This window comes from Podarcis pityusensis (genome assembly GCF_964106645.2).
Source record: "Podarcis pityusensis genome assembly, chromosome: 3".
In the NCBI taxonomy this organism is placed as follows: domain Eukaryota; kingdom Metazoa; phylum Chordata; class Lepidosauria; order Squamata; family Lacertidae; genus Podarcis; species Podarcis pityusensis.
Genome location: NC_138026.1, coordinates 123,467,168 through 123,491,205, shown reverse-complemented (window position 1 = coordinate 123,491,205; position 24,038 = coordinate 123,467,168). Strand labels below are relative to the sequence as shown.

The window sequence follows — 24,038 nt, the reverse complement described above, 5'->3', positions numbered from 1 at the left end:
TTTATGTATTCAGCTGGAGTCGGTTTTGGGGGGAGCTGGGCATGTGTGGCAGCAGAAAACTGGTTTATTTTCAAGCCTTTGAGTCCCATCCAGACGGACAACCGGGATGCCTCTTCCTCCGCCCTGAAAGACTTTCTCTGCCAGGCCCCGCCCCCCGGGCCCCGCCCAGTTCGTCTTCCACTGTGGCTCCAGCACTGGTCGCAGGAGGACCCTAACTGGACATGGAGCCTTTGTGCTTCTGTATATAATACAAGGCAAGGGGATACCAAGGACCCCCTGGGCCGCCCCCACACAATGGGAAATGGAGCCAGGGGGAGCTATTGCCACCCCACACAAGGGGTTCACATGTTTTGTTTTTAACTTTTGATCATGCAAAGTGAGATCTCTGCTACAAGAGCAGGGCACTCTGCACTTCCTCTCTCTCCCCCAAGGTTGATGTAAGAAACTCCCTTAAAAATCAGTGGCGAGACCCGGGATGCAGTAATCAGTGTGTGATGGGGCATCACCTCTGAAGCAAAGCAGCCTCCAAGAGGGGAGTGTGTGAAGACCCCATTCTTCTGGGGGCCCCTTTCATCCCCAAAGGTTCCCTGGGGTGCAGCTGCTGCTGTTCCTCCTCCCTGCCTACCAGGCTCCACCTGCAGCCACTTGACTTCAGCAGAGGACAGGACCAACAGCCCTTTCTTCACCAGTGAGGGATCACTGTCTTACTCACATCAAAGTCTTGCCAGGACTCAACATATGAAGTGATGAGAACCAGGCAGGCAGGAATCCTTCAACATTACAAATTCCCATTGTCCAGTGGAGAGTGTTTTCTGAAGAAGAGCAAAGAAACATCTTTCCCCATCACAGATAGGAAAAAGGGCGTGTAGTGACAGGAAGAAGGAGAGATTATTTTTATATTGTTTCCCTTACCGCCACAAAAGTTTAGAGGATATGTGACTATCTAGCCATCATGCAATCTGTGATTTGGCTGCAGATCCTCCGACACACCTGACAATGCTCGTTTCCCCCAAAGCTGTTTCTCATGGTGGGCTACTTAATATAAAGCAGACGTGTTTGGGGGCTAAATGTAGCGCCATCAAGGAAATTCGGGGAGTCCCATAGGTACCCTGGAAGCTTGGAGGGTTTGAGGAAGGGAGCCCACAATTGTTATGACACTGCTTCTCAAAACTATGGCTGCCCAATTTGTCTATTTTGGGCAGAAGATGCCTGGCTGAGGCTCCGGAGGTGTGCAGTTTCCTTTTTGGCTTGCCGCTGTTCCTCTCCATCCCTTGCTGGGTCTTGGTCCAGGGATGCTCGCGGGGTCCCTCTGTCGGCAGCTTCTCTGCGGACTCCGCTCCACCATCTGTCGCTCCTTCCCTTTGTGTCCCCCAGTCCAAAGGGCGATGCTTCCTCACTGGCATGTGGGAGGGGGCTCCAAAGGGGTCTCAAACTGAGGGCGGCTTGCAGGTGCTGAGTTCCCGGGGTTACTTTTGGCTTCCATTCCACTGCTGTGCTGGGAGCGGGCAGGATCCCACCTAAAGACTGCAATCTTATGCACACTTGTTGTTTAGTCGTGTCCGCCTCTTCGTGACCCCCTGGACCAGAGCACGCCAGGCCCTCCTGTCTTCCACTGCCTCCCGCAGTTTGGTCAGACTCATGCTGGTAGCTTCGAGAACACTGTCCCACCATCTCGTCCTCTGTCGTCCCTTCTCCTTGTGCCCTCAATCTCAATGCACACTTACTAGGGAGCAAGTCCCACTGATCTGAATGGGCTTACTTCTGAATAAATATGTTTTGGCTTGAAGTGCAATTTTTATGTGTTTTCTCTGCTGATGTTACACCAGCGTAAGATGGCCAGTTCTGCGGGGCCAGAGCATTGCCCGTGATTCTCCCGCGCCCTCCCGAAAGCAGACCTGGGTAAGAAAGAGCAGAGAGCCAGGTCTTCACAGCTCTCATTGTTTCAGGATGGAGACCCTCGCAGCTCCGCTGACACCGCCGATGTCTCCATTTCTAGCGCTGGGGAATTCTCCCTCTGTGCTCTCAGCATCAAAGGGGCTTTGCAGGAGGAGGCGGGTTGCCAGGGGGGATGCAAAGCCCCCCCTGCAGACCCCTTTCCCCACCCCATCAATGGGACAGCAGGAGCCCCGCCTTCTTTGGGGCCCCCACCCTCAACGCGGGTCCCCCAGGACTCCCAAACCCACGCGATGACGTCACCGAGGGGCGGATCTAGGGTGGCTTCAGCCCCGCCTCCCTCGCTTCCGGATTCCTGCGCGTGCGCGGGTGGAGGAGCATCCCTAGAGATAGAAGAGGGTAGAGTGATAAGAGCATAGACGGGGCTCCCCGGCTCCTCCGCTCCGGTCTCTCCTTGGCAGGCTCTCGCCAGAGCCAAAGGAAGAGGCCGTCTCGTGGAGCTGCCGTCCAACCGGGCTCGTTCTTCGGGGAAGCGGCGGTTGCTCCGCGTGGTTTTGAACTTTAAATGCCCTGCCAGCCCTTGGAGCCCAAAAGACCAGGCTGACCTCTCAGGAATGCAACCCCAGGCGGCCCTTGCGCGTAGAGCTGCAAGCTCAAAAATGTGACCCGCCCGGGGAAAGGGACGGGGAGGGAAGAGTTCTTCCAGAGGAGGATGCCCTCGGTTCAGCGGGCATAGAAAGGGGGGCAGGAGGGGCCTTTCCGTGGCTGCTTCCCCCGGTTGGGGAGGACCAGGCGCCAGACAGTCGATCCCCTCGGGCACATGGAAACTGACACGCTGCTGATCCCCCATTCCTCCCTTCCTCTCTCTCCCAGGCCGGACTCTGGGGCTTCAGGGCGGAGCATCTTCCGCCTCCCCCGTCGGGCGGGGAGCAGCAGGAGCGGCTGTCAAGGCGGAGCCCTCGTCCCGAAGCGAGCCCGGAAGCCGCCGCCCCAGGACGCCTCTCCCCTTCGCGCCGAGTCTGCGCTCTCGCCGCTCCCGCTCTCGCTCTCGCGAGGGCAGCGACCCCGCCTCCCGTCATGCCGCGCGGCCGGGAGCGGAACCGGAAGCGCGCGCGTCTCTGGCCGCCCGCCCCGCGGATGGGCGGGAGGAGGCGGAGCGGGAGCGGCGGCGGCGGGGGCGAGAGGCGGGGCGTCGCGGAGGAAGAGGCGGGGCGGCCCCGGAGCAGCGGCGCCGAGCGGCCCGGCCAGCGGGAGGCGCCCAGGGCTGGAGCCGCCCGCCGCCGCCCCGCCAGCCCCGCCGCCGCCGCCTGGGCCGGGCAAGATGCCCCGCCGGAAGCAGCGCCACCCGCAGCCCGTCAAAGGTCAGCCGGGCCGGGATCGGGGGGGGCGGGTCAAGGGAGCCTCCTCCTCCGCCGACCAGGACGCGCCGCTCGGACCGGGCGGCGGCGGCGGCGGCGGCGGGGGGGGTTCTTTTCCGGGTTGGGGCGGGGCTCCCGGGCCCCCGCGCCCGTGTCTGACCGGGGCGCCCCGTCCGGCCCCCTCCCCGTCTCGCTCTCTTGCAGTGGACGCGGCGGGCGCGGCGGCCGATCCTCCGGGCGAGGAGGGCCTGGCTCCGCCGGGCGCCTTCCTCTCGGAGCACGAGCTGGAGCTGGAGGACGAGGACGACGAGGAGGAGAGCGGCGGCGCCGGCCTCGCCTTCGAGAAGGACTCGGAAGGTGCGGGGGAAGCGGGTGGCGGGCCGGGAGGGGCCGGAGCGCAGCGCGGAATCGGGGGGGGGGCGCATGGGCAGGGGGGCTGCGGGCCGAGGAAGGGCTCCCCCAGGGATCGCTGCCCCCTCCCGCCACCGTGGTAACCCCCTGTTGTGCCAGCAGGAAAGGTGAGGATGCCCCCCGCTGCCCCCCTGATGCCCCCTCCTTGTGTGCCGCAGACTCCCTTGGGGGGACGCCCGGACTCTCGTCCTATGTGCTGAGCGATGAGGAGTTCCCGCCGCTGTGCCAGGCCCAGGACAATGGCGAGGGGCCCGGCCAGGCTTGCCAGCACTGCGGCTTGCCCGCCCCTGCCGCCTGCTGCCCGCCAGAGGAGGAAGAGCTGGAGGAGGAGGAGGAGGAAGGTTCTGCCAAGGGGCGGGTGGTCTTCTCCTGCCAGCTGTGCCCCTTTGCCTCGCACTACTCCAGCCACCTCAAGCGCCACATGAAGACCCACAACGGGGAGAAGCCCTACCGCTGCCCGCACTGCCCCTACGCCTCAGCCCAGCTGGTCAACCTGACGCGCCACCTGCGCACCCACACGGGAGAGAAGCCCTACCGTTGCCCCACCTGCCCCTTCGCCTGCAGCAGCCTCGGCAACCTCAAGAGGCACCAGCGGGTCCACGGCCAGGAGCGCCCGCTGCACTGCGGCTCCTGCACCTGCCGATGCGCCCGGGGCAACCCCCTGCGGCGCCACAGCCCCGGGGCACAGGGGGAGTCGGAGGCGGAGATGGAGGGGCCAGCGGCTGCGGAGCAGGAGACAGGTATGTGGGGCAGGCCGGGGGTGGGGGTCCAACCCCTTGCATAGCAGAAAGACTTCCTGACAGATAGCCGCCCACCAGCTGATTAGCAATCAGTGGAGGAGAGTCCACACCCTTATTAATGAGTCGGTTCCACTGCTGAACAGCTCTTACTGTCAATAGTAATAATAAATAATAATGATGTTATTGTTTTTACCCTGCCCGTTTGGCTGGGTTTCCCCTGCCACTCTGGGCTGCTCCCAACAGAATATTAAAAACACGATAAGACATCAAACATGAAAAGCTTCCCTAAACAGGGCTGCCTTCAGATGCCTTCTAAAAGTCAGATAGTTGTTTATTTCCTTGACATCTGATGGAAGGGCGTTCCACAGGGCGGGCACCACCACTGAGATGGCACTCTGCCTGGTTCCCTGCAACTTGGCTTCCACAATGAGAGAACCGCCAGAAGGCCCTCGGCGCTGGACCTCAGCGTCCAGGCTGAATGATGGGGTGGAGATGCTCCTTCAGGTATAATGGGCTGAGGCCGTTTAGGGCTTCAAAGGTCAGCACCAACACTTTGAATTGTGCTTGTACCAGGAGCTAATGTAGATACTTTAGCACTGGTGTTATGTGGTCCTGGCGGCTGCTCCCAGTCACCAGTCTTGCTGCTGCATTCTGGATTAGTTTTAGCTTCCGAGTCCCACCTAGAGTGCATTGCAGTAGTCCAAGCAGGAGATAACAGAGCACGCATCACTCTGGCAAGGCAGTCTGCCGGCAGGGAGGGTCTCATCCTGCGTACCAGATGGAGCTGGTAGACAGCTGTCAGGAAGCTCTTCCTAATGTTTAATGGGTATCTCCTTCGTTGTCCTTTGAATCAAAGAAAGGAGATTCTGACTGAATGTTGGGAATAACTTTCAGACAGTAAGAGCTGTTTAGCTTTGGAACAAAAGGATATTGACAAGCTGGAAGGGAGACCAGGATGAGCAAGGAGTCTGGAAATCCATCCTTACAAGGAATGGTTGTGGGTGTTGGGTCTGTGTAGCCTGGAGAAGAGAGCCAGAGTTTGACCCCAGGAGGGGAGAAGGCTCTTGCCACTGCGAGTACAGGAGGCTGGACTAGAGGGGCCCCTGGCCTGATCCAGCAGGCTTTTCTTACGTTTTTATCAATCCTAGCAATGTAGAGTTGGAAGGGGGAGCTGAGGGTCATTCCTGAAAGAAGACCATGAGAAGCCTGGAAATGCTGTCCCCTGGAAGATGGAGCCGGGTTATTTTCTGCTGCTCCAGGGGAGGGAGGAGATTCCGACTTAACATTGGGAAGAACTTTCTGGAGGTGAGGGCTGTTTGAGAGCGGAATGGGCTCCCTCAAACGGTGCAGGACTCTTCTTCAGTGCTTGCAGGTCTTTCACCAGAGATTGCTTGGCCATCTACCAGGATTCCTTAGCAGCAGCAATTCCTACATAAGGAATTGGACCAGGGGAGCCCGGAAGTCCCTTGCGACTGATTTTAAGCCATTCCTAGCAAGGTAGTGGGGAACACTCTCCTCAGACCCCTCCTTAGCTAAATCAATAAACCAACAAATCCCTTTTTCTGCTTCCCAAGATGGTGGCCTCCTCATTAGAAGGGATCTTCAGCCTAACCTCTACGGGGTCAGCAGAGTCCAGCAGTGTGGGAACCAGCTCTGGAGCAGATAAGAGGAATGGGAGGCTCTTAGGTGGATGCTGCGTGTGGGAGCGCAGAACGTGGGTCACGTGTCTCGGGCTGCAGGGATTCCCTCGCCCAGCCCCCCTTGCCCCCCTCACTGCTCTTTCTCCTCTGCAGAGCCTCCGCTCTTGGCCCCGGGCTCCCCGTTCCTGAGGCCCGAGGACTCTGCGGCCGTCCTCCCGGATCTGCTCTTCCCCTTCACGTGCCGGGCGTGCGGACTGGTCCTGGAGGCGGACGAGGGCCTGGGCGAGCCGGTGTGCGGGCGCTGCAGCCTGGCGGTGCTGGGGGCAGAGCAGTCGTCGCCCAAGGGCTTCTCGTGCCAGCTGTGCCCCTTCGTCACCACCTACCCCAACCACCTGGCGCGGCACATGAAGACGCACAGCGGGGAGAAGCCCTTCGCCTGCGCCCTGTGTCCCTACGCCTCGGCACACCTCGACAACCTCAAGCGCCACCAGCGGGTGCACACGGGAGAGAAGCCCTACAAGTGCCCGCTGTGCCCCTACGCCTGCGGCAACCTGGCCAACCTCAAGCGCCACGGCCGCATCCACTCGGGGGACAAGCCCTTCCGCTGCCGCCTCTGCTCCTACTCCTGCAACCAGAGCATGAACCTCAAGCGCCACATGCTGAGGCACACGGGAGAGAAGCCCTTCCAGTGCCGCCTCTGCCCCTACACCACCGGCCACTGGGACAACTACAAGCGGCACCAGAAGGTGCACGGCCAGGGCCTGCCCGAGGAGGAGGGGGGCCCCAGCCTGGACAGCAGCCTGCCTTGAGGGCCCGCGGGGGGAGACCGCGCCACCCGCCACACCAAGGCACCCGCCTCCTCCCGGGTGCCTCTGCATAGGAATAGGCTCAGACTGCGGGAGGAGAAAGAGGGGGCCTCTTCCACTCGCCAAACAAGCCCCCACCCCCAGGACTGGGGGAAGCTGCTGTAGGGACCTTGGGGGGGGGGCAGTGCAGTTCGTGCCGGCAGTGGAGCACTGGGACCTCCTTGGCCAAAACGCAGCTGGGCACTGCCTGCTCCTGCGGATTGGGCCCTTTTCACGTCACCTGGAAAAGATTGTATCTGTGGGGCAGCAGAACACTCCCCCCCCCCAAAAGAAACCCTCTGACTGAGGGCGGTTCTTGGTGCTTTCCTGTCCTCTCTGTGCCTCCTCCCCAGCCCCTTTTAACTGTGGTTGCTGCTTGAGTCTGTGTAATTTATATCGTGTATTAATGCATTAAACTGTTTTCTTATCTTGCTTTATTTTGGCTGGGGGAGAGCAGCAGAACCGAAACTCACACGCGGCAACCGGCATTGCTGGGAGGTGGCTTCCCCCTCCCCCCCAGGAAGTAGGTGGTTTGGGGAGTCTCCCCCCCCCCTAAATAGCACAGAAGGGGCAGTTACCCTTTCTCTGTAAAGCAGGAGAAACACGGCTCCCACAACTCTCTGCAATTCTATAGAACTTTGCAAAGACCAAACGTAAAACTTTTCTATTCCACCAAGTGCCCCAGCTGCCACTGCGGTTGGAGCGATTGAGAAGAACGCTACAACACTCCCAGGGAAGTGGATTATCCTTTAGAAACAAACATACTTGTAGCTATTATTTTCTCCTTATTGAAAGGAGGGATATTGGGCGGGACTTTGGTTTGGGGACATCCTGTATCGCACCAGGACATGATTTTGGTGTTGCATATTTTAAGGAAAGGCTGTTATTTAAAGAAACAGACACTTGGTGGAATATAAATGCCCAATTCTTACATCTGGTCTTTGCAAAGTTCTATAGAATTGTGGAGAGTTGTGTGAGCTGTTTCTTCCTTTCTCTGTATTCCTTTGTGTTGCGTAAAGGAGGAGAAGGCAGGAGGAGACGCAGACAGGACTTCCCAATCATGATCTATTTAATCATCGCCACAAACATTCGTTCGTGTTCATCTGTAAACAGCAGGGAGATTAAACAAGATTACAAGCCTAGCAGTTACACAGAAGTCTATTGGCCAGCGCCAGAGCTGCGTCGGATCGCTGTGCAAAATGTCCACTCTACCCTAATTTGGCGCGTATGGAGCTGAAGCCGCCAGCCGGCAACCCCACCCACTGCCCGTCCTGGGGCCCGGGGGGAGGCGAGGTGGGGGGCGAGGAGCCGGCTGGGGTCGAGGCACATCCAGGTCAACCCGGGAGGTCGTACATTCCACATGGAGGCGGGGGGGGGGCAGGCCGCTCACAGGTCTTCGTCGCCGATGCCCTCGAAGGCGTAGTTGCCGTGGAAATTGTTCGCCCCGATGTCGGTGGCGGAGCTGGAATGGCTGATGGCCCTCAGGCTGACCGAGCTGAGCTTGCTCTGGGGGAGGAAGGGCGGGGGGGGGAGAGTGAGAACAGGCAGCCCCTGGGACCTGGGCTAGATGTCCCCTGGGGCCCCCTTCCACAAGTCAGGGGACGCGGGAGGGGGGCAAAGGGAGGCGCTACTCACCGCAACCTTCGTGAGGGAGTCCCGGCTGCCATCGGGCGAATCCTGCTGGGACAGGCAGACATGTCAGAGGAGACCAAACCCCCCACAGGGGCAGGCTGGGGCAGGGGTCTGGTGGGGTTAGGGGCTTCTTACCAGGAGAGGGGGGGACTTCACGGCTTGCTGGCTGTCGGAGCGCTGCAGGCCGCCATTGGCTCGCCGACGAAACATCTGGTGGGGGGGAAGACAGCAAAGTAGGTTAGTCTTGTGCCCCTCAAAAACAGGGTGGCTCTGTTTCCGCCCCCCGCCCTGCCCCCCAGGTCTGCTGGGGGCCCAAAGCCTCACCTTGCGGATGCTGCCCCCGGACTTTTTCACCATCAGCTCATCCACCATCGACTGCAAGCAGATGCTCAGCATTATCGCCTGCAGGGGGGGGGAGACCTTGTGACATTAGTCCCATGTGCCACGCTGCCCCCGCCCCCAACAAGAGCCCCGGTTTTGCTGACCTCAGGCAGGAAATCCAGGCTCTTGCGCCATAATTTTGGGGCTGTGAGTCAGACTAGAATAAAAGCCGGTTTGCATTTCTCAAGAAGTGTTTGGCGTGCGTTATTGGGCAAGCATGCTCTCGAGCGCAGAAGCGGGTATGGGGCAGGGCAAGGGGGTCCCAGGCAGCTGCCCCCCAGGGCCAAACCCTCCCGCCTCGCTGCTGGGCCTACCTGGGGGCTGGTGATGGTGACCCATTGCAGACGGTCCTTGCTCATCAGGTACTCAAAAGCCAACTCCAGCTTCACCTCCGACTTGCTGCCCGCTGGGCCGGACGTCCCGTTATGCACGGGGACCTGGAAAGGAGCATGTGTGGGGTGTGAAGCATTTCTGCACTTGCGGGGGGGGGGGGAAACACCCACAAATTGCCAGGGGAGAAAGAGGTCTGAGAGGCAGCCACCTGCCCAACTGGCCAGACGGGCACAGGGCTCGGTGCAACTGAAAGGGGCATCACTCACCGAGGACGTGACCCTCCAGCAGCGCATGCGCGTCACTTTGAAGCTGCCCTCCTTGATCTGGTCGCTGGGCAGCTTGACCTGGAAGTTCAGCTCGCTGTTCCCGGCGCCCACAATGACGTGGCAGCCCTTCTCGGGGAAGTCCGTCACGCAGGGGTCAAACTTGAGATAGCCATAATACTTGAGCGTCTGCGCCAGGCGGATGAACTGTGCCAAGGAAAGAGAGTGGGAATCTCAGCGTAGGAGGGGGTACTAAAGGGTCCTCCAGTCCAACCCTCCAAAACCGAGGCAGCGTTGGAGCCCTCCAAGCTGGCAGCGCCCGACCCACGCCGGGTCCCAACCGACCTCCTTCTTGGAGACTTTCTCCTGCAGGGACTTCAGCTGGCGATGCTGCTCTTTGTTTGCCAGGATCCAGCCCCTCTCGATGTCGGCCACCGTCTGGAAGGGGACAGGAGAGGAATCTTGGGGCTGTACAGAGTTGGAGGGGACACCAAGGGTCATCTAGTCCAACCCCGCAGCCCAGCCAGGGTCCCGGTGCTCACCTGGGCATAGAGCAGGTTCAGCCCCACCCGCTGCTCCATCACGTCGTCGTCGTAGGCGGAGTCCCAGTAGCTGCAGGGAAAAAAGGGAGCTGGTGCCGTTAGAGGGTCTGCGCTGGATGGGGGTCTGGTGTCTGCCCCCCCCCCCCGTGGCAGCAGCCACCCCCTCACCTCTTGCGCAAAAGGATCTTGTACTCGGGGTTGCGGAGGCTGGTGACGGACACGTAGGGCAGCTCAAACTCCTGCAGCTTCCGGATGACTGGGACGAAAACCAACGCAGAGTTGCAGCACCAGCACCCAGACCAGCTCCCCCCCCTTCCTGCCACCCCCCAAATCCCCCCTCCTTTCCCTCCCCGATCCTGCCAAGCGAGGCGCACATAACAGCGGGGGGGGGGGGGAGCACTCACAGGAAAAGGCCCCGTCCTTGGCTTCTCGCACCAGGAAGAGGTGGAAGTAGCCTATCAGGTCCTCTGGCAGGTCCAGCTTGGAGGCCACGGCCTGCGGACAATGGGGAGCAAATGGGGGGGGTCACCAAAAGCAGCTGCTTCCTCCCTCTTTCCCTCCCTCCCCTGGGGAAAAAGACCTGCCATCTTAAGAAAGGCAGAAAACACATTCAAGGCGTTCAATTACAATCTGCTTTCATGTTTTACCTTTGGTACGTCTGGCTAAGTGCCATCGTTAGCTTCCTTTTGGTTTTGTTAATAAACCCCCTGCCCCCCCATTCCTTTCTGGACATGTTGATTGCACTCCCCCCCCCCCCCAAAAAAAGGCCTCACCTCCAGGACGTCCTCCGTCTGGTCCGAGGTGAGGAGGTTGACCTTGACAGTCTGTCCATTGGACAACAGCACCTCCAACTGCACCTCCTCTGTGGGGATCTGCTGGGTCTCCTGGGGGGGCACAAAGAGGGTCAGCACCTGGCCCTTCACCCACCAGGCCCCCCCAACTCACCTGCCCCGCCTCACCTGCTGAGCCTTGCGCAGGAAGCTGTTGAAGATCTCGCTGCCTCCCAGCAAGGGGTCCTGGCGCACTGCGGGGGCACAAGGTGGAGAGAAGGGGAGCCGTCAGCCCAGGGGGGGTCCTTGCTAGGCCCCCCCCGGCCCTCAAGCCCACCTTCCCAGGGACTCACCGGCCTGCATGTATTTCTCTAGCTGCTCCCGCCGCTGCTCCACCTCCACGGGGGTGAGGGTGAAGATCTTCTTGGGGGGGAAGGCGGGCACCACGTTGGCCCCATACTCCTTCCGGAGCTGCAAGGAGGGAGAGCGTTTCTGCGCCCAGCCTGGCTCCAGAACAAGGGGGCCAGACCCCCCCATGCCCCAAACATTGGGGGAAAGCTCCCAGCCAACACCCATCGGCCTGCGCACACAATCCGTTGGAAGGGACCCCCGAGGGTCATCCAGCCCAACCCCCACAATGCACCCCCTACCTGTTCATGCAGGCCCAGCAGCTGGCTGTAGCGCACCTGGCAGTGCAAGACGCCGTTGACATGGATGTTGTAGGCCTGCCAGGGGAGAGAAGGGGGCAGGTCAGGGGCCAGGGGGCCTCACCCCACGGACAGAGCAAGGGGCGAAGGGGCAGCAAGCACGGCAGGGGGGCCCCGGACCCGCTCCCCCCACCAGAAAGAGGCTTCGGGCTGTGGAGCAGGAAAGACCGTGGCCCCCCCAGCAGGAGCAGAAGGGGAGGACTCGGTGCCCAAGTGGCCGCTTGGCGCAGCTGGCACACACCCCCCCAGGCTGGCAGCCCGATGGGCCCTTTCCCTTCTCCGAAGGGGGTCCCGCTTGGAAATGGACGGGGGGGAGCGGGCGCCACTAGTGTGACTCTGCCCCGGTTAAGTGGCGCAGGACGGGAGGCCCCGAGCGCTGCGCCCCACACTAAGGCCCTCTGGCCTGGCTGTTTGGGGGGGGGGGGAGACGGAGCCCGAGCCCGCGGAGCCCTCGTCCCGCTACTTCCCCGGGGAGGGCGGCCGGGAAAGAGAAGAGGGCAGCCGGCCGGCGGAGGCCGCCCCGTCGGGGCCCAAGCGGACACCCCCCCGTGGCCCTTTGCAGGCCGGCGGATCCCGCGAGCGCCGGGGGGGGACTCGGGGAGAGCGGGCCGTCCTCTCCGGGGGGCGTCGGCGTTTCCCTGCCTCCCTCCCTCCCTCCGGGGGGCGTCCTCCTCCTCCCCCCCCCGTCCAGCCACGCACCACGTAGGCGGCGTTGGCGCCGTCGGCGGCGCGGCTCTCGGTCTCGGGGATGGAGAAGTGCATGGCCGCTCGCTTCGCCTCGCCCTCCGCTACCTCCGGCCCGGGCGCGGGCCCAGCTCCGCCGCCCCGACAGCCGCCGCCGCCGCCATCTTGCGCAAGGAGAGGCGGGCCCCCGTCGGGGCGGGGCGTCCTGTCGGGCGGCTCCTCCCCCTCGGGCTGGCCGCAGACCGGGCAGCGACCACGAGGGGCGCCAGCAAGCCCAGCGCCGCCCCCCGACACCGCCCCTCCGAGCCCCGGGGGCCAAGGGCACGACTGGACGGGGGCGCCGCCGCCCGCGAGGAGCCCCGGGGTGCGGAGGGCTCGGGAGGAGGAGGAGGCTCCGCCCGCGACGGCATCCCCGCTCCCGGACGCTGCCTAAGCATCTCAGCCCCGCCGCCCCCTCGGGCCTGGCTCCTCCCCTCCGCTTCTCGTCCGGCTCGCAGGGGGCGCTGCAGCATCCGGTGCCGTCGGAGAGGGGAGCCGGCGATGGCGGAGCGCAGCAGCGGCGGCGGCGAGGCCGGCGAGCGGCCCGGGCAGGTAGGGGCGCCGCCGGGGCCGGGGGGGGGGGCTTGCCGTCGGGGCCGGCTGCCCGCCTTTGACGCCCCGGCGGGGCTCTGCTCTCGCGTTCCCAGCAGGCGCCGTCGGGGCTTCCCAGCGCCGAGGAGAAGCTGCAGCAGCGGCGGGAGAAGAAGCTGCAGAAGAAGAAGAAGCAGCAGCGCCGCGACGCCGGGAAGGACGAGGCCGGGCAGCAGCAGGAGGCGGCGGCGGCGGAGGGCCCCCGAGGCCCCCTCCCCGTCGCGGAGCCCGCGCCGCCGCCTCTAGCGCCAGGTCGGGGCACCGGAGGGCGGGCCCCGGGCGGCGGGCTGGCTCTTCCCCGGCTGCCCTCCGCTGAGCCTCCGCCGCGCCCCCTCCTCTCTCCCGCAGGAGCGGAGCCTCCCGCGCCGTCGGGGGCCGACAAGGCGGGCAAGAGCAAGGCGGAGCTGCGCGCGGAGCGGCGGGCCAAGCAGGAGGCGGAGCGGGCGCTCAAGCAGGCGCGCAAGGGCGAAGCGGGGCCCCCCGCCGCCGCCGCCGCCCCGCCGGTGCCCAAGGCGCGCCCGCCGCCCGGAGAGACCCAGCCAGGTAAGGCGGCGCCCCGACGGGGAGGGCGCCCGGGGAAAGCGGCCGCTGCCCGGCCTCACCGCCTGCCCGGCCTGGTCCTTCTCCGCAGGGGTGAAGCGCCTCCCGGAGCACGTGCAGGTGGATGATGCGGCGGCGCAGAAGAAGCTGGCCAAGAAGCTGGAGCGACAGCAGGTAGGCGGCTGGGGAGGGGGCTTCCTCCGGGAAGAAGATGCGGAGCGGAGGGGGCACCACGCCTTCCTCCCCCCTTCCTTGCGCCCCTTTTATGTCCCCTTATCACCCCACAAGTTTTGCGCATTTGTAAGAATTACACGGCTTAATCTGGCAGCGCCTGCCCTCTGGAACTCCCTGCCTCTTGATCTCAAGCAGGTGCCCTCGCTGTAGTCTTTTAGTGCTACAATTTGGGGCCTGCTTTTGTTGTTGAGTCGTTGAGTTGTGTCCGCCTCTTTGTGCCCCCCTGGACCAGAGCACGCCAGGCCCTCCTGTCTTCCACTGCCTCCCGCAGTTTGGCCAAACTCATGCTGGTAGCTTCGAGAACACTGTCCAACCATCTCGTCCTCTGTCGTCTCCTTGTGCCCTCCATCTTTCCCAGCATCAGGGTCTTTTCCAGGGAGTCTTCTCTTCTCATGAGGTGGCCAAAGTCTTGGAGCCTCAGCTTCAGGATCTGTCCTTCCAGGGAGCACTCAGGGCTGATTTCCAACAAGAATGCTTAGGAAGCGGTGGAAGTTTTAACCTTTTAGCGTTTTAACTTTTTGTATGTTTTAAAGTGCTGTTGTGTAAGATGGCTTCCAAAAAGGGAAACTCAAGAAGCCGTTATTTAATATTTCTTGTTATTTATTAAGTTTGTATGCTGCTCATAGCTGTCAACTTTTCCCTTTTTTTTGCGAAGAATCCTATTCAGAATAAGGTAATTCCAGGGGGTGCAGAGGGTCTTGACTCCTGCCCTCAGCCCCCCTTTTCTTTGTCTTCCTCTTCCTTCCTGCAGGTGCCTCTGAGGCCGGATTACGGGGCCAAAGTCAGCCTCTTCTCCCATCTCCACCAGTACAGCCGCAAGAAGCTGCTGACACAGCAGATGAGGTGGGTGCCCTCCAGGGTGGATAAAAACCAATGGTTTAAAAAAAAACAACAATTTTTTTTTATTTAAATCACATTTTTTTTATTTAAATTGAATTTTTTTAAAAAAAATATTTTTGGAGGAAAAAATCTTTCTAAAGATAGTTTTCTATTTAAGTTACATTATAGTCCAAAGGCTATTCATCAGGAAGTAAGGATTTGTTTTAAGTTTTTCATGTGTGCTAAAACTCAGTCTAAGGTTTTTTTAATAAAAAAATGTTTAACCATATCAGTTAACAAACACAGATACATATGCTGTAATGTAATGTTACTGTTTTAGTTAAATAGCCTAAATTGTTATTAAGGAAATGATTATTTTTCTCCTTTCAATAAAGTACAGCAGAAAAGTTGCCCAATTATAAAAGTTAACTTATTAAACCTCACAATAATTTCATAATTATCTATGTGTTTTTAATAGTATAACCAAATCAGTAATTTTTGATATAACTGTAAAACCTACTCTTAAAATTTATTATGCTAAAAATGAAACCTTCCTCTAGTTGTAAATATTAAGATGATACCAGAAGGAATGAATCTTTCTGTAAAAAAAATGATTTAAATTAAGTCTTACAAACTAGTGATTTAAATTGATTTGATTTAAATCATATCCACCCTGGTGCCCTCTTGGCGCCCGTCCGTCACGTTCTGACCCCGGGAGCTCCATGCTTCTGCTTCCGTGGAGGGCTCTGTTTCCCCCATCAGGGCTGTGGGGCTGCCCCATTCATTTTATGCTGCTTCTCGCTGGCTTCTGCAGAGTTTGTGATGGGGCTGTTTTTAGACTGATGATGGGAAAAGGGAGGAGGAAGTTGGGGGGCAGCTCCATCCGGCTCAGCCTCGCCCCCTTACAGCCGCCTTGGGGCTGAGCCCAGGGGGTTGGGCAAGAAGGAGCCTCTCCCAGGGCGGAGTTTGACAGTTCTTAATATTGTTTATTTCCCAGGGTATATAATTAAGTGGGTAGAGCATGCAATTAAATTCCCATGTAAATGCACAGTGTCTCAAATGTATCTGCCCCATCCTGCCCCATCAGGCTGCCTGCCCTCAGATGCCATCCTCAGCAATGGGCACCCAGCCCGTCTCCCCATGGAAACACAGGAATAATGAGGGTACTACTAATAATAATTTATTATTTGTACACCAGCCGTCTGACTGGGTTGCACCAGTAACTCTGGGTGGCTTCCAGCGAAAAAATAAAGGGGAGAAAACCAGCCACCACCAAGCATTAAAAGCTTCCCATCAGAGGACTGCCTTCAGAAGTCTACAAAAAGTTATATAGTTGTTTAATTCTTTGGCATCTGCCGGGAGGGCATTCCACTGGGCAGGCACAACTCCTGGTTCCCTCTAAATTCACTTTTTGCAATGAGAGAATTACCAAAAAGGCATTTCATTTTAGCATCTCTACTTTTCTCTTTTGTGGTATCTGAAAAAGTGTGTGGGGGGGGAGAGAGACAGCAATAGCAACGCTGCTTCACAACCCGCAACCTTTCCCCTTCAAAAAATGTGTTGAGGTTTTGTATCGCTTTTTGAAAATGAATCTGTGAAGCGGGAAAAGTACCAGTTTGGGAGTGAGCACACAAACCACATGTGTTTTACTCCAGTTCCTTTATTATGGTTGTTGTTGTTGCTGCTGCTGCTGCTGCTGCTGTTATTTCACTTTATATACCACTATCCAAAGATCCCAGAGCGGTGTGCAACATTTAGAACATAATTTATATGCAACATAATAATAAGGCACAGAATGCACAGCGAAACAAAAATCAATAATAACAACAGCCCCCCCCCCCAACAAGCCATAAGTTATTTAATGGCCAGAGGCCTGGGTAAAAAAAAATGTTTTCACCTCACGCCTAAAGATGTTGTTGCTGCTGTTAAGATTTATATACTAGATACTACCCTTCATCATAAGATCTCAGGATGGTTCACAGGATGCAAAGATGGTGCCAGGTGAGCCTCTCTGGGGACAGCATCCCACCACAGAAAAGACCTGTTCTTCAGTGGATGCTTTAATAATGATAATGATAAATTTATTTCTACCAGCCACTCTGGGCGGCTTTCAACAGAACCTTGAAAAGAGAATAAAACTTCAAAAATTAAAAACTTTCCTAAACAGGGTTGCCTTCAGATGGGAAGCCCTCACAAGCCAAAGTGTAGGGGGAAAGGAAAGTGTGGCGCCAAGTGCAGAATCACAAGGGGCGTGGAGTTGGGTCGCCAAAGTCCTCTTAAGGGAGGTCAAGAGGGAAAAGCAAACCTGTTCTGTCATGTCCTAGAAAGGTGTGGCGCCTGTGTGAAATGACTCGCGGTGCGTTTGTGTGTTCTTGTGCTCCCTGCAGCATCCCAGCCTCTGCCATCCACCCGGCGGTGGTGCGCCTCGGCCTCCAGTACTCTCAGGGCACCATCAATGGCTCCAACGCCCGCTGCATCGCCCTCTTGAGGGTCTTCAAACAGGTGTGTGGAAGGTTCTGGGTGGGGTTGCGCAAAGGTGGTTTGCTGCAAGGAAGCGCCAAGGGAGGCACGATGCAGCAGAGTAGCCAAACTTCACACCCAGACCCTGCCTGGCTGCCAGTCAGGGCTGGCATCGCACTCGCATCTCCCGGGTGAGCAGTCCAGGCAGTGGCAGCATCCTGGCGTCACTGACATTTCTGGAGGTTCTTCAAGGGCAGCCCCAAGCAGAGGGTGTGCCAGCAGTCTAGTCTCAAGACAGGAGCTGGCCTTCCCAGAAAACAGGCACAGCCTACGTTGGCGCCCTGGCTTCTGTCTGGGTGGGCAGAAGGAAAGCCAGGCTCCAGGGGGACCCCATCTGCAATATGGCAGTGCAGGAATTTTATACTTGCTGTTGGCCTCCATCTGTCTCCAGAGGCAATGGAGTGTGCCTCCAGGGGTGAAGTCCAACTGCTGCATTGGAGGCAGTGAAGTGACCTTCCCGGGATGCAAACCTGGGCAGCGTGTCTGGAGGTCCAGGGCTGCTCAAGACCCCGCCCCCTTGATCTCGCTGATGGGGTCCAAAGGAAAGCAGAGCAAGACATTTGGCACCAGCTTGGCTGCAGGAGTTGCTGGAAGGAGGCGTACTGGGCGCCATCCAACCATCTTGGATTTACTCCTGAGCAGGAGGCGGGTGGCACTGTGGTCTAAACCACGGAGCCTCTTGGGCTTGCCGATTGGAAGGTCAGCAGTTTGAATCCCCATGGAATAGTGAGCTCCCCTTGCTCTGTCTCAGCTCTTGCCAACCTAGCAGTTTGATAGTACACCAGTGCAAGTAGATAAATAGGTACCGCTGTGGTGGGAAGGCGTTTCTGTACGATCTGATTTCCATCACAGTGTCCTGTTGCACCAGAAGTGGTTTGGTCCTGCTGGCCACATGACCCTGTCATAAAGCTGTCTGTGGACAAACGCCGACTTCCTTGGCTGGAAAGCGAGATGAACGCCACAACCCCATAGTCACCTTTGACTGGACTTCACTGTCCAGGGGTCCTTTACCTTTTCGCTCCTGAGCCTCTTTCTTCCCCCAAAGATGTCCCACAAGCAGAGGTTTAGGATTAGGGTTTTCCTCATTGTTGTTGTTATTATTAATATATGTATGTTAAATTTGTATACTGCCTCTTCAAGGCAGTTCACAGCAAAAAAATACAAGATAAAAATACAAAAAACAAACAAAACAAACCGATAATCCACCACTCCCTCCAACAACACCACAAATATTATTATTAAATTCAACTCCCCACCCCTCCAGTTTTCCTGATATTGGTGCTCAAGATCAGAGTCGTCCAGACAAGGCAGAATTAACCTATGGAAGCAGCGTTGGCAACTACCATATTTTTCGCTCTATTGGACGCACCGGACCACAGGATGCACCTAGTTTTTAGAGGGGGAAATCAAGGGAAAAAATATTATTTCCCCCCCCAGCCCCAAAGAGCAAAGAAGCCAAGACAGCGAGCGGGATCCATAGCCGCGCAACCTTTCCAGCACAGCTAAAGAAGAAGACAAGGCAGCGAGCGCGATCCATCCCGCTCACTGCCTTGGCTTCATCTTTAGCCTTGAGCAGCATCTTTAGCCTTGCGCAACGGGATGGATTGTGCCCACTGTCCACCGGGGCTGGACTAGATGACTCCTGGGGTTCCCTTCCAACCCTGCAATTCTATGACCTTGGAAGGTGTTGGGGGTCTCCACCACTGGAGGCTTTTAAGCAGCAGTTGGAGGACCATCTGCCTGGCGTTCTTTAGCTGTAATTCCTACATTGTGAGGGGGCTGGGCTAGATGACCCTCGGGTGCCCCTCCCAACTCTATACAGTCCTACACGTCTGCGGCAGGAGATCCACAGCCACTTCACACAATGCCCACTCCCAATTTTCATTGGAGAGACATGTGGCTTCAGTGTCTAGGTAAATACCCCCTACCTGCCACTCTCCCCCCACCCCACTTAAGCCGAGGGAATTCCTGCCCAGAGAAGCTCCCAGGTGAGGCAAGGGTTAAGATCTACCTCTGGTAAATGGCTTTCCCTTTTCTCCTCTTCTTTGTGCTATTTCCTTCTTTTGTGTTTTGTTTAATCTGTTTTTATTGTATACTAAAATAAAAGCTGCAAAGTTTCCTTTTTTATAATATCCTCCCCTCCAAACTAAAACATTAATCTAGATAAAAACACTGATCCAGAGGAAAAGAAGGGGGTGGAGAAAGGACGAAAAAAGAAAAAGAGGTAGAGATTGAGAGATTTTTTAAAAGTTGGCTTCTTTAGCCTTGCGCAGCCTCCCACGGCTGGAGAGGCACGCAAGGCTAAGGAGGAAGCCCGGGCAGCGAGTGGGATGGATCGCGCTTGCTGCCCGGGCTTCCTCTTTAGTCTTGCGCAGCCTCCCCGCGGCTGGAGAGATTGCGCAAGGCTTTTCTAGAGGAGGGAGAAGGGACTGACTGACCGTGTCAGTCCCTTCTCCCTCCTGGGGAAAAGCCTGCAAGAGCTGCACGAAGCTTGTGTGTGGCTCTTGGGGGCTTTTCCTGCCTGCCTCCCCCCTGCATTCGCTCCATAGGACGCACAGACTTTTCCCCTTAGTTTTAAGACGGAAAAACTGCGTCCTATGGTGCGAAAAATACGGTGACCTGGGTGGGATTAGGAGAGGTCTGTGGGTGGCCTCTCTCTCCTGTGCCTCTGCAGAGATTGGTGGGCCTCCCAGGAGAGGCGTCTGGCTGGCCCCGGGCGGAATCAGGGCACTGGGTGAGCTGCCATCTCATGACCGCTGCCCCTCTTGTCGTCCTGGCAGGTGATCGGGGACTACACCACCCCAGCCAACGAGGAGCTCTCGCGGGACCTGGTGAACAAGCTGAAGCCCTACATCAGGTGACGGGGAGGGGCTGGCCCCCCTTGGGGAAAGAGAGGGAGTGGGGCAGGCAGCCCTGGGGAGCCATGAGGCTGGGCTGAGCGCTCCTTTCCTCCTGCAGCTTCCTGAACCAATGCCGGCCCCTTTCCGCCAGCATGGGCAACGCCATCAAATTCCTCAAGAAGGAGATCTCTGCGCTGCCCGCCTCCATGCGCGAGGAGGAGGTGAGTCCAGCAGCGCCTTGGGGGGCAGGGGCCTGGGCTTGCCATGGGGTCCGTGGCAGGCACAAGAGGGGCACCGTCTCTCTGCCATGCTCCCTGGCGGTTTTGAGTGGCAGCGGAGCCCACCACAAGCTGCCAGACCTCTCTGGGTTCATCCTTGGGGTGGTAGCCCCATCATTGTGCCAGCCTGGGAGGCAGAGGGCTTTTTGGTGTCCTCTGGGGGCACGCAGGGGGCTCTTCCCCTCTCGGAGATGGGCCAGAGAGTGTGGTGTCATCAGGCCCCCCTCCCGCAACAGGCCAAGCGAGACCTCCAAGAGGCCATTGACAGGTACGAGCGGGAGAAGATCGTCTTGGCGGCTGAAGCCATTTCCAAGTCTGCCTTAGAGAAGATCAATGACGGGGACGTCATCCTCATCTATGGATGGTATGGAGTCGAGGGTGAGGGGTGGGCACCCTGCTGTGGGCGGCATGGGTCTTGTCGGCTGAGGAGCTGAGGTGTTGGAGGGGGCTGGCTCCCGGGAGGCCTGCAGTTCCCGCCCCTGGATGGGCTGACCTGTGCCCTGTGAGGAGGGCCGTCTTACCTATAGGTGCTAGGGATGCGGGACACCCGGGTGCCAGGCTCTCAGGGGCGCTAGGCCAAGAGTCTGGGGCCCAAGAGTTGAGTCCGGGGAAGAGCCCGCCCGTCGGTCGGAGTGTTGTGGCAGGCTCTTCTGCTGCGGCAGGCTGCACCGCGAGTTCCGGGGCGACCGAGCCAGCGAGACGCTGAGACAGCCCTGCCCGTGAGATGGGTTGTGAGAGCAGCAGAGGGTGGGAGGCAGCAGGAGCAGGAAGGCCCCTCCTCACCCCTTGCTCACGTTTGCCTGGCAGTTCCTCCCTGGTGACGCGCATCCTCTGTGACGCCCACACCCAGTGCCGCTCTGCGGGCCGTGCCTTCCGCGTGGTGGTGGTGGATAGCCGCCCACGGCTGGAGGGGCAGGAGACGCTGCGCCGCCTGGTCAAGCAGGGCATCTGCTGCACCTACGTCCTCATCAATGCCGTCTCCTATGTCTTGCCCGAGGTGAGGAGGCGGCAGGGGAGCAGGGAGGCTCTTTCTGCTGGCAGACGGACTCTGCAAAGGCTTTGTGCCTCCGCCCTGGTCGAGTCTGGGTGGGGGCTTCCCCCCGGCACCCTCGCTGGGCGTGAAAGAGTGCCGAGATCCCCAGCTCCGCTTCCTCCCCTGGCAGGTGTCCAAAGTGCTTCTGGGCGCGCATGCGCTGTTGGCCAACGGCTCCGTGATGTCGCGCATGGGCACCTCGCAGATCGCGCTGCTTTCGAAGGCCCACAACGTGCCGGTCCTGGTCTGCTGCGAGACCTACAAGTTCTGCGAGAGAGTCCAGACTGACTCCTTCGTCTCCAACGAACTCGGTACGCTGCAGGTCCCTTGGGGGGTGGGAGGTTGGGGGACCCACTAACAAGAAAGGGAGCAGCAGGGAGATGCCCAGCTGGCACTTTTTGCTAATAATAATAATAATAAATAATAAATTTATTATTTATACCTCACCCATCTGGCTGGGTTTCCCCAACCACCCTGGGCGGCTTCCAACAGAACACTAAAATACAATAACCTATTAAACATTAAAAGCTTCCCTAAAAAGGGCTGCCTTCAGATGTCTTCTAAAAGTTTGGTAGTTGTTCTCTTTGACATCTGGTGGGAGGGCATTCCACAGGGTGGGCGCCACTACTGAGAAGGCCCTCTGCCTGGTTCCCTGTAACCTCACTTCTCGTAGGGAGGGAACCGCCAGAAGGCCCTTGGCGCTGGACCTCAGTGTCCGGGCTGAACGATGGTGGTGGAGACGCTCCTTCAGGTCTACTGGACCGAGGCCGTTTAGGGCTTTAAAGCTCAGCACCAACACTTTGAATTGTGCTCGGAAACGTCCTGGGAGCCAGTGTAGGTCTTTCAAGACCGGTGTTATGTGGTCCCGGCAGCCACTCCCAATCACCAGTCTAGCTGCCGCATTCTGGATTAGTTGCAGTTTCCAGGTCACCTTCAAAGGTAGCCCCACGCAGAGCACATTGCAGTAGTCCAAGCGGGAGATAACTAGAGCATGCACCACTCTGGTGAGACAGTCCGTGGGCAGGGAGGGTCTCATCCTGCGTACCAGATGGAGCTGGGAGACAGCTGCCCTGGACACAGAATTGACCTCTGCCTCCATGGACAGCTGTGAGTCCAGAATGACTCCCAGGCTGCGCATCTGGTCCTTCAGGGGCACAGTTACCCCATTCAGGACCAGGGAGTCCTCCACATCCGCCAGTCTCCTGTCCCCCAAAAACAGTACTTCTGTCTTGTCAGGATTCAACCTCAGTCTCAATCATAATGCCATGAGAACACCCATTTCCCTCCCCGCAGCCCTCTGTAAGTTGAAAGGGTCCTGGGGTACGTACAGGGCGCTCCCTCCCTCAGCTCGCAGGGGCAACTCCGCCATGGCAGCAAGCGGAGTGGGGGAAGCCTGTAGGGCTCCGGGAAGCCCCTCTAGCCTGCTTTCTTGAGGCTGCCCAGGATTGTTGCCTGATCTCCTGCCTCTGAGCTCAGGAAGCCGCCTTGTCCTCAAAGCTGGACAAGGAGATGCTGCTGAGCTCCTTCTACATGCCAAGCAGATGCTCTGCCATGGAGCCCAGGCCCTTGCACTCAAGCCCCATTATTGGGGCTGCCCCAGAGCTTGGCCTTGGGAGGGAGGGGGAACCCTAACCCTCCTCTTGCCGGGGGGTGGGGAATGGCATCCTCCCGCTGACCCCGGCTGTCCGCTGTGCCACTTGCAGATGACCCTGACGACCTGATTGGTGGGAAGCCAGGGAGGACCCCGCTGGCCGACTGGCAGGAGAGCAAGTCTCTGCGCCTCCTCAACCTGGTCTACGACGTGACCCCCCTGGAGCTGGTGGACCTGGTCATTACGGACTTGGGGATGATCCCTTGCACCTCCGTCCCGGTTGTGCTGCGGGTCAAGAATGTGGAGCAGTAATGCCAATGGGGTGGGGTCAATAAACCTGTGTGTGCCCTGCTCCCTGCCTCCGCTGCGTGTGTGCCTGAGCGCATGGACAGAACAGGACCACTGGAAGACCTTCCCGAAAGGGGGTTGTTGCCATGGATGCGTCTCAAAGTGGGGGGTCGACGCGGAGCCCAAACTCTGGGCTGGGATGTGTGAAGGGGCTTTTCTGGTTCCCTCTGAACAGAGAGCCACCCTTTTCTCCCTCATCGGCTGGACAAGCCAGCTCTGTAGATCCAGCCCCATCAGCCTGGCACAGCATCCCCACATTTCCATCTTCCTTTGACAATAGAGGGGCAAACCCTCCCCATAGGCCCCAAGGTGGTTAGAAATCTTTTAAAGTAAGTATTATTATTTATTGAATTTCATCCGAAGATCACAGGGGGGTTCACAACATTAAGGGAAGTGCCAGTCACGGCAGAGCCTGATCCTGTTCAGGCTGTTCTGGTTGATTCCTGTGGCCCAAGGATGCTCACTGATTTCTTTGCCCACTTTTTGGGCCACCTTCTTGGAACAAACCCAGGGCACTTTACAGAAAAATCAGTGTAAACATGAAAACACAGGACAAAAAACCCAGCAGCCCTATTACATTTAAAGCAGAGTTTTGTCAGCTCATCACGAAGGGCCTATCCTAGGGGCCTGCAACCCGCGGCTCCGGAGCTGCATGTGGCTCTTTTACACCTTTGCCGCGGCTCCGGGGCGGATACTAGCGAGGGGAGGAGGCGCATTGTGCGCCCCGACACTCCCCACTGTGGCGGGTGCTGTACTGGCTGTGACGTCGCATGGGGGCGGTGCGTGCGTTAGTCACGCACCGTCTCGACGTCACCTTCCCGCCCGCTACATTGTAAGGGGCATGTACGCTGGTCACTGCATTGAAAGGGGGCATGTACGCTGGTCACTGTTTTGAAGGGGAGTGAAGAACACACACACACACAAAAAGGTAACTTGTTAATTTAACGTTTATTTCTATGAGGAGGAGTAATTCTGAGGGGTCAAACAAAGAAATAATAAAAAAGTG

The 24,038-nt window shown here is 58.4% G+C and overlaps 3 protein-coding genes across 5 annotated transcripts; 2 read left to right on the top strand and 1 right to left on the bottom strand.

Annotated features, from left to right (window-relative positions):
- The first annotated feature begins 2,955 nt into the window (after nt 1–2,955).
- ZNF513 (zinc finger protein 513) lies at nt 2,956–7,324 on the top strand. Of its 2 annotated transcripts, none has more exons than XM_080998311.1 (4): nt 2,956–3,254; nt 3,456–3,608; nt 3,765–4,402; nt 6,196–7,324. In XM_080998311.1, exons 1-4 carry the CDS (start codon nt 2,971–2,973, stop codon nt 6,849–6,851), a joined length of 1,731 nt encoding a protein of 576 aa, XP_080854437.1. In that variant the 5' UTR covers nt 2,956–2,970; the 3' UTR covers nt 6,852–7,324. The 2 variants fall into 2 exon arrangements, with proteins under 2 accessions (XP_080854437.1, XP_080854438.1); XM_080998312.1 differs by having other exon boundaries at nt 3,101–3,254; nt 3,821–4,402.
- Nucleotides 7,325–7,938: 614 nt separating this feature from the next.
- On the bottom strand, nt 7,939–12,374 carry SNX17 (sorting nexin 17). Of its 2 annotated transcripts, none has more exons than XM_080998314.1 (15): nt 12,215–12,374; nt 11,459–11,533; nt 11,162–11,279; nt 10,998–11,062; nt 10,812–10,922; nt 10,443–10,533; nt 10,207–10,294; nt 10,039–10,108; nt 9,842–9,934; nt 9,500–9,703; nt 9,215–9,337; nt 8,844–8,921; nt 8,655–8,729; nt 8,523–8,567; nt 7,939–8,393 (listed from the first exon to the last, which is right to left on the bottom strand). In XM_080998314.1, the coding sequence occupies exons 1-15, from the start codon at nt 12,275–12,277 to the stop codon at nt 8,274–8,276; spliced, it is 1,419 nt and encodes a 472-aa protein (XP_080854440.1). In that variant the 5' UTR covers nt 12,278–12,374; the 3' UTR covers nt 7,939–8,273. The 2 variants fall into 2 exon arrangements, with proteins under 2 accessions (XP_080854440.1, XP_080854441.1); XM_080998315.1 differs by having other exon boundaries at nt 8,523–8,564; nt 12,215–12,373.
- Nucleotides 12,375–12,493: 119 nt separating this feature from the next.
- Nucleotides 12,494–23,036, top strand: EIF2B4 (eukaryotic translation initiation factor 2B subunit delta). The gene is made up of 12 exons (XM_080998313.1): nt 12,494–12,790; nt 12,889–13,081; nt 13,178–13,372; nt 13,461–13,543; nt 14,355–14,446; nt 16,810–16,924; nt 19,723–19,799; nt 19,901–20,003; nt 20,297–20,424; nt 20,868–21,057; nt 21,224–21,404; nt 22,797–23,036. Exons 1-12 carry the CDS (start codon nt 12,740–12,742, stop codon nt 22,994–22,996), a joined length of 1,608 nt encoding a protein of 535 aa, XP_080854439.1. The 5' UTR covers nt 12,494–12,739; the 3' UTR covers nt 22,997–23,036.
- Nucleotides 23,037–24,038: the final 1,002 nt, after the last annotated feature.

Coding starts and splice junctions, on each gene's coding strand:
- ZNF513 (XM_080998311.1), top strand. CDS start 2,971: ATGCCGCGCGGCCGGGAGCGGAACCGGAAGCGCGCGCGTCTCTGGCCG. Junction 3,609..3,764: donor CTTCGAGAAGGACTCGGAAG/GTGCGGGGGAAG, acceptor TTGTGCCAGCAG/GAAAGGTGAGGATGCCCCCC. Junction 4,403..6,195: donor GGCTGCGGAGCAGGAGACAG/GTATGTGGGGCA, acceptor TCTCCTCTGCAG/AGCCTCCGCTCTTGGCCCCG.
- SNX17 (XM_080998314.1), bottom strand. CDS start 12,277: ATGCACTTCTCCATCCCCGAGACCGAGAGCCGCGCCGCCGACGGCGCC. Junction 11,534..12,214: donor GCGCCAACGCCGCCTACGTG/GTGCGTGGCTGG, acceptor CTCCCCTGGCAG/GCCTACAACATCCATGTCAA. Junction 10,534..10,811: donor AGACGGAGGACGTCCTGGAG/GTGAGGCCTTTT, acceptor CATTGTCCGCAG/GCCGTGGCCTCCAAGCTGGA.
- EIF2B4 (XM_080998313.1), top strand. CDS start 12,740: ATGGCGGAGCGCAGCAGCGGCGGCGGCGAGGCCGGCGAGCGGCCCGGG. Junction 19,800..19,900: donor AAGCTGAAGCCCTACATCAG/GTGACGGGGAGG, acceptor TTCCTCCTGCAG/CTTCCTGAACCAATGCCGGC. Junction 21,405..22,796: donor CTTCGTCTCCAACGAACTCG/GTACGCTGCAGG, acceptor TGCCACTTGCAG/ATGACCCTGACGACCTGATT.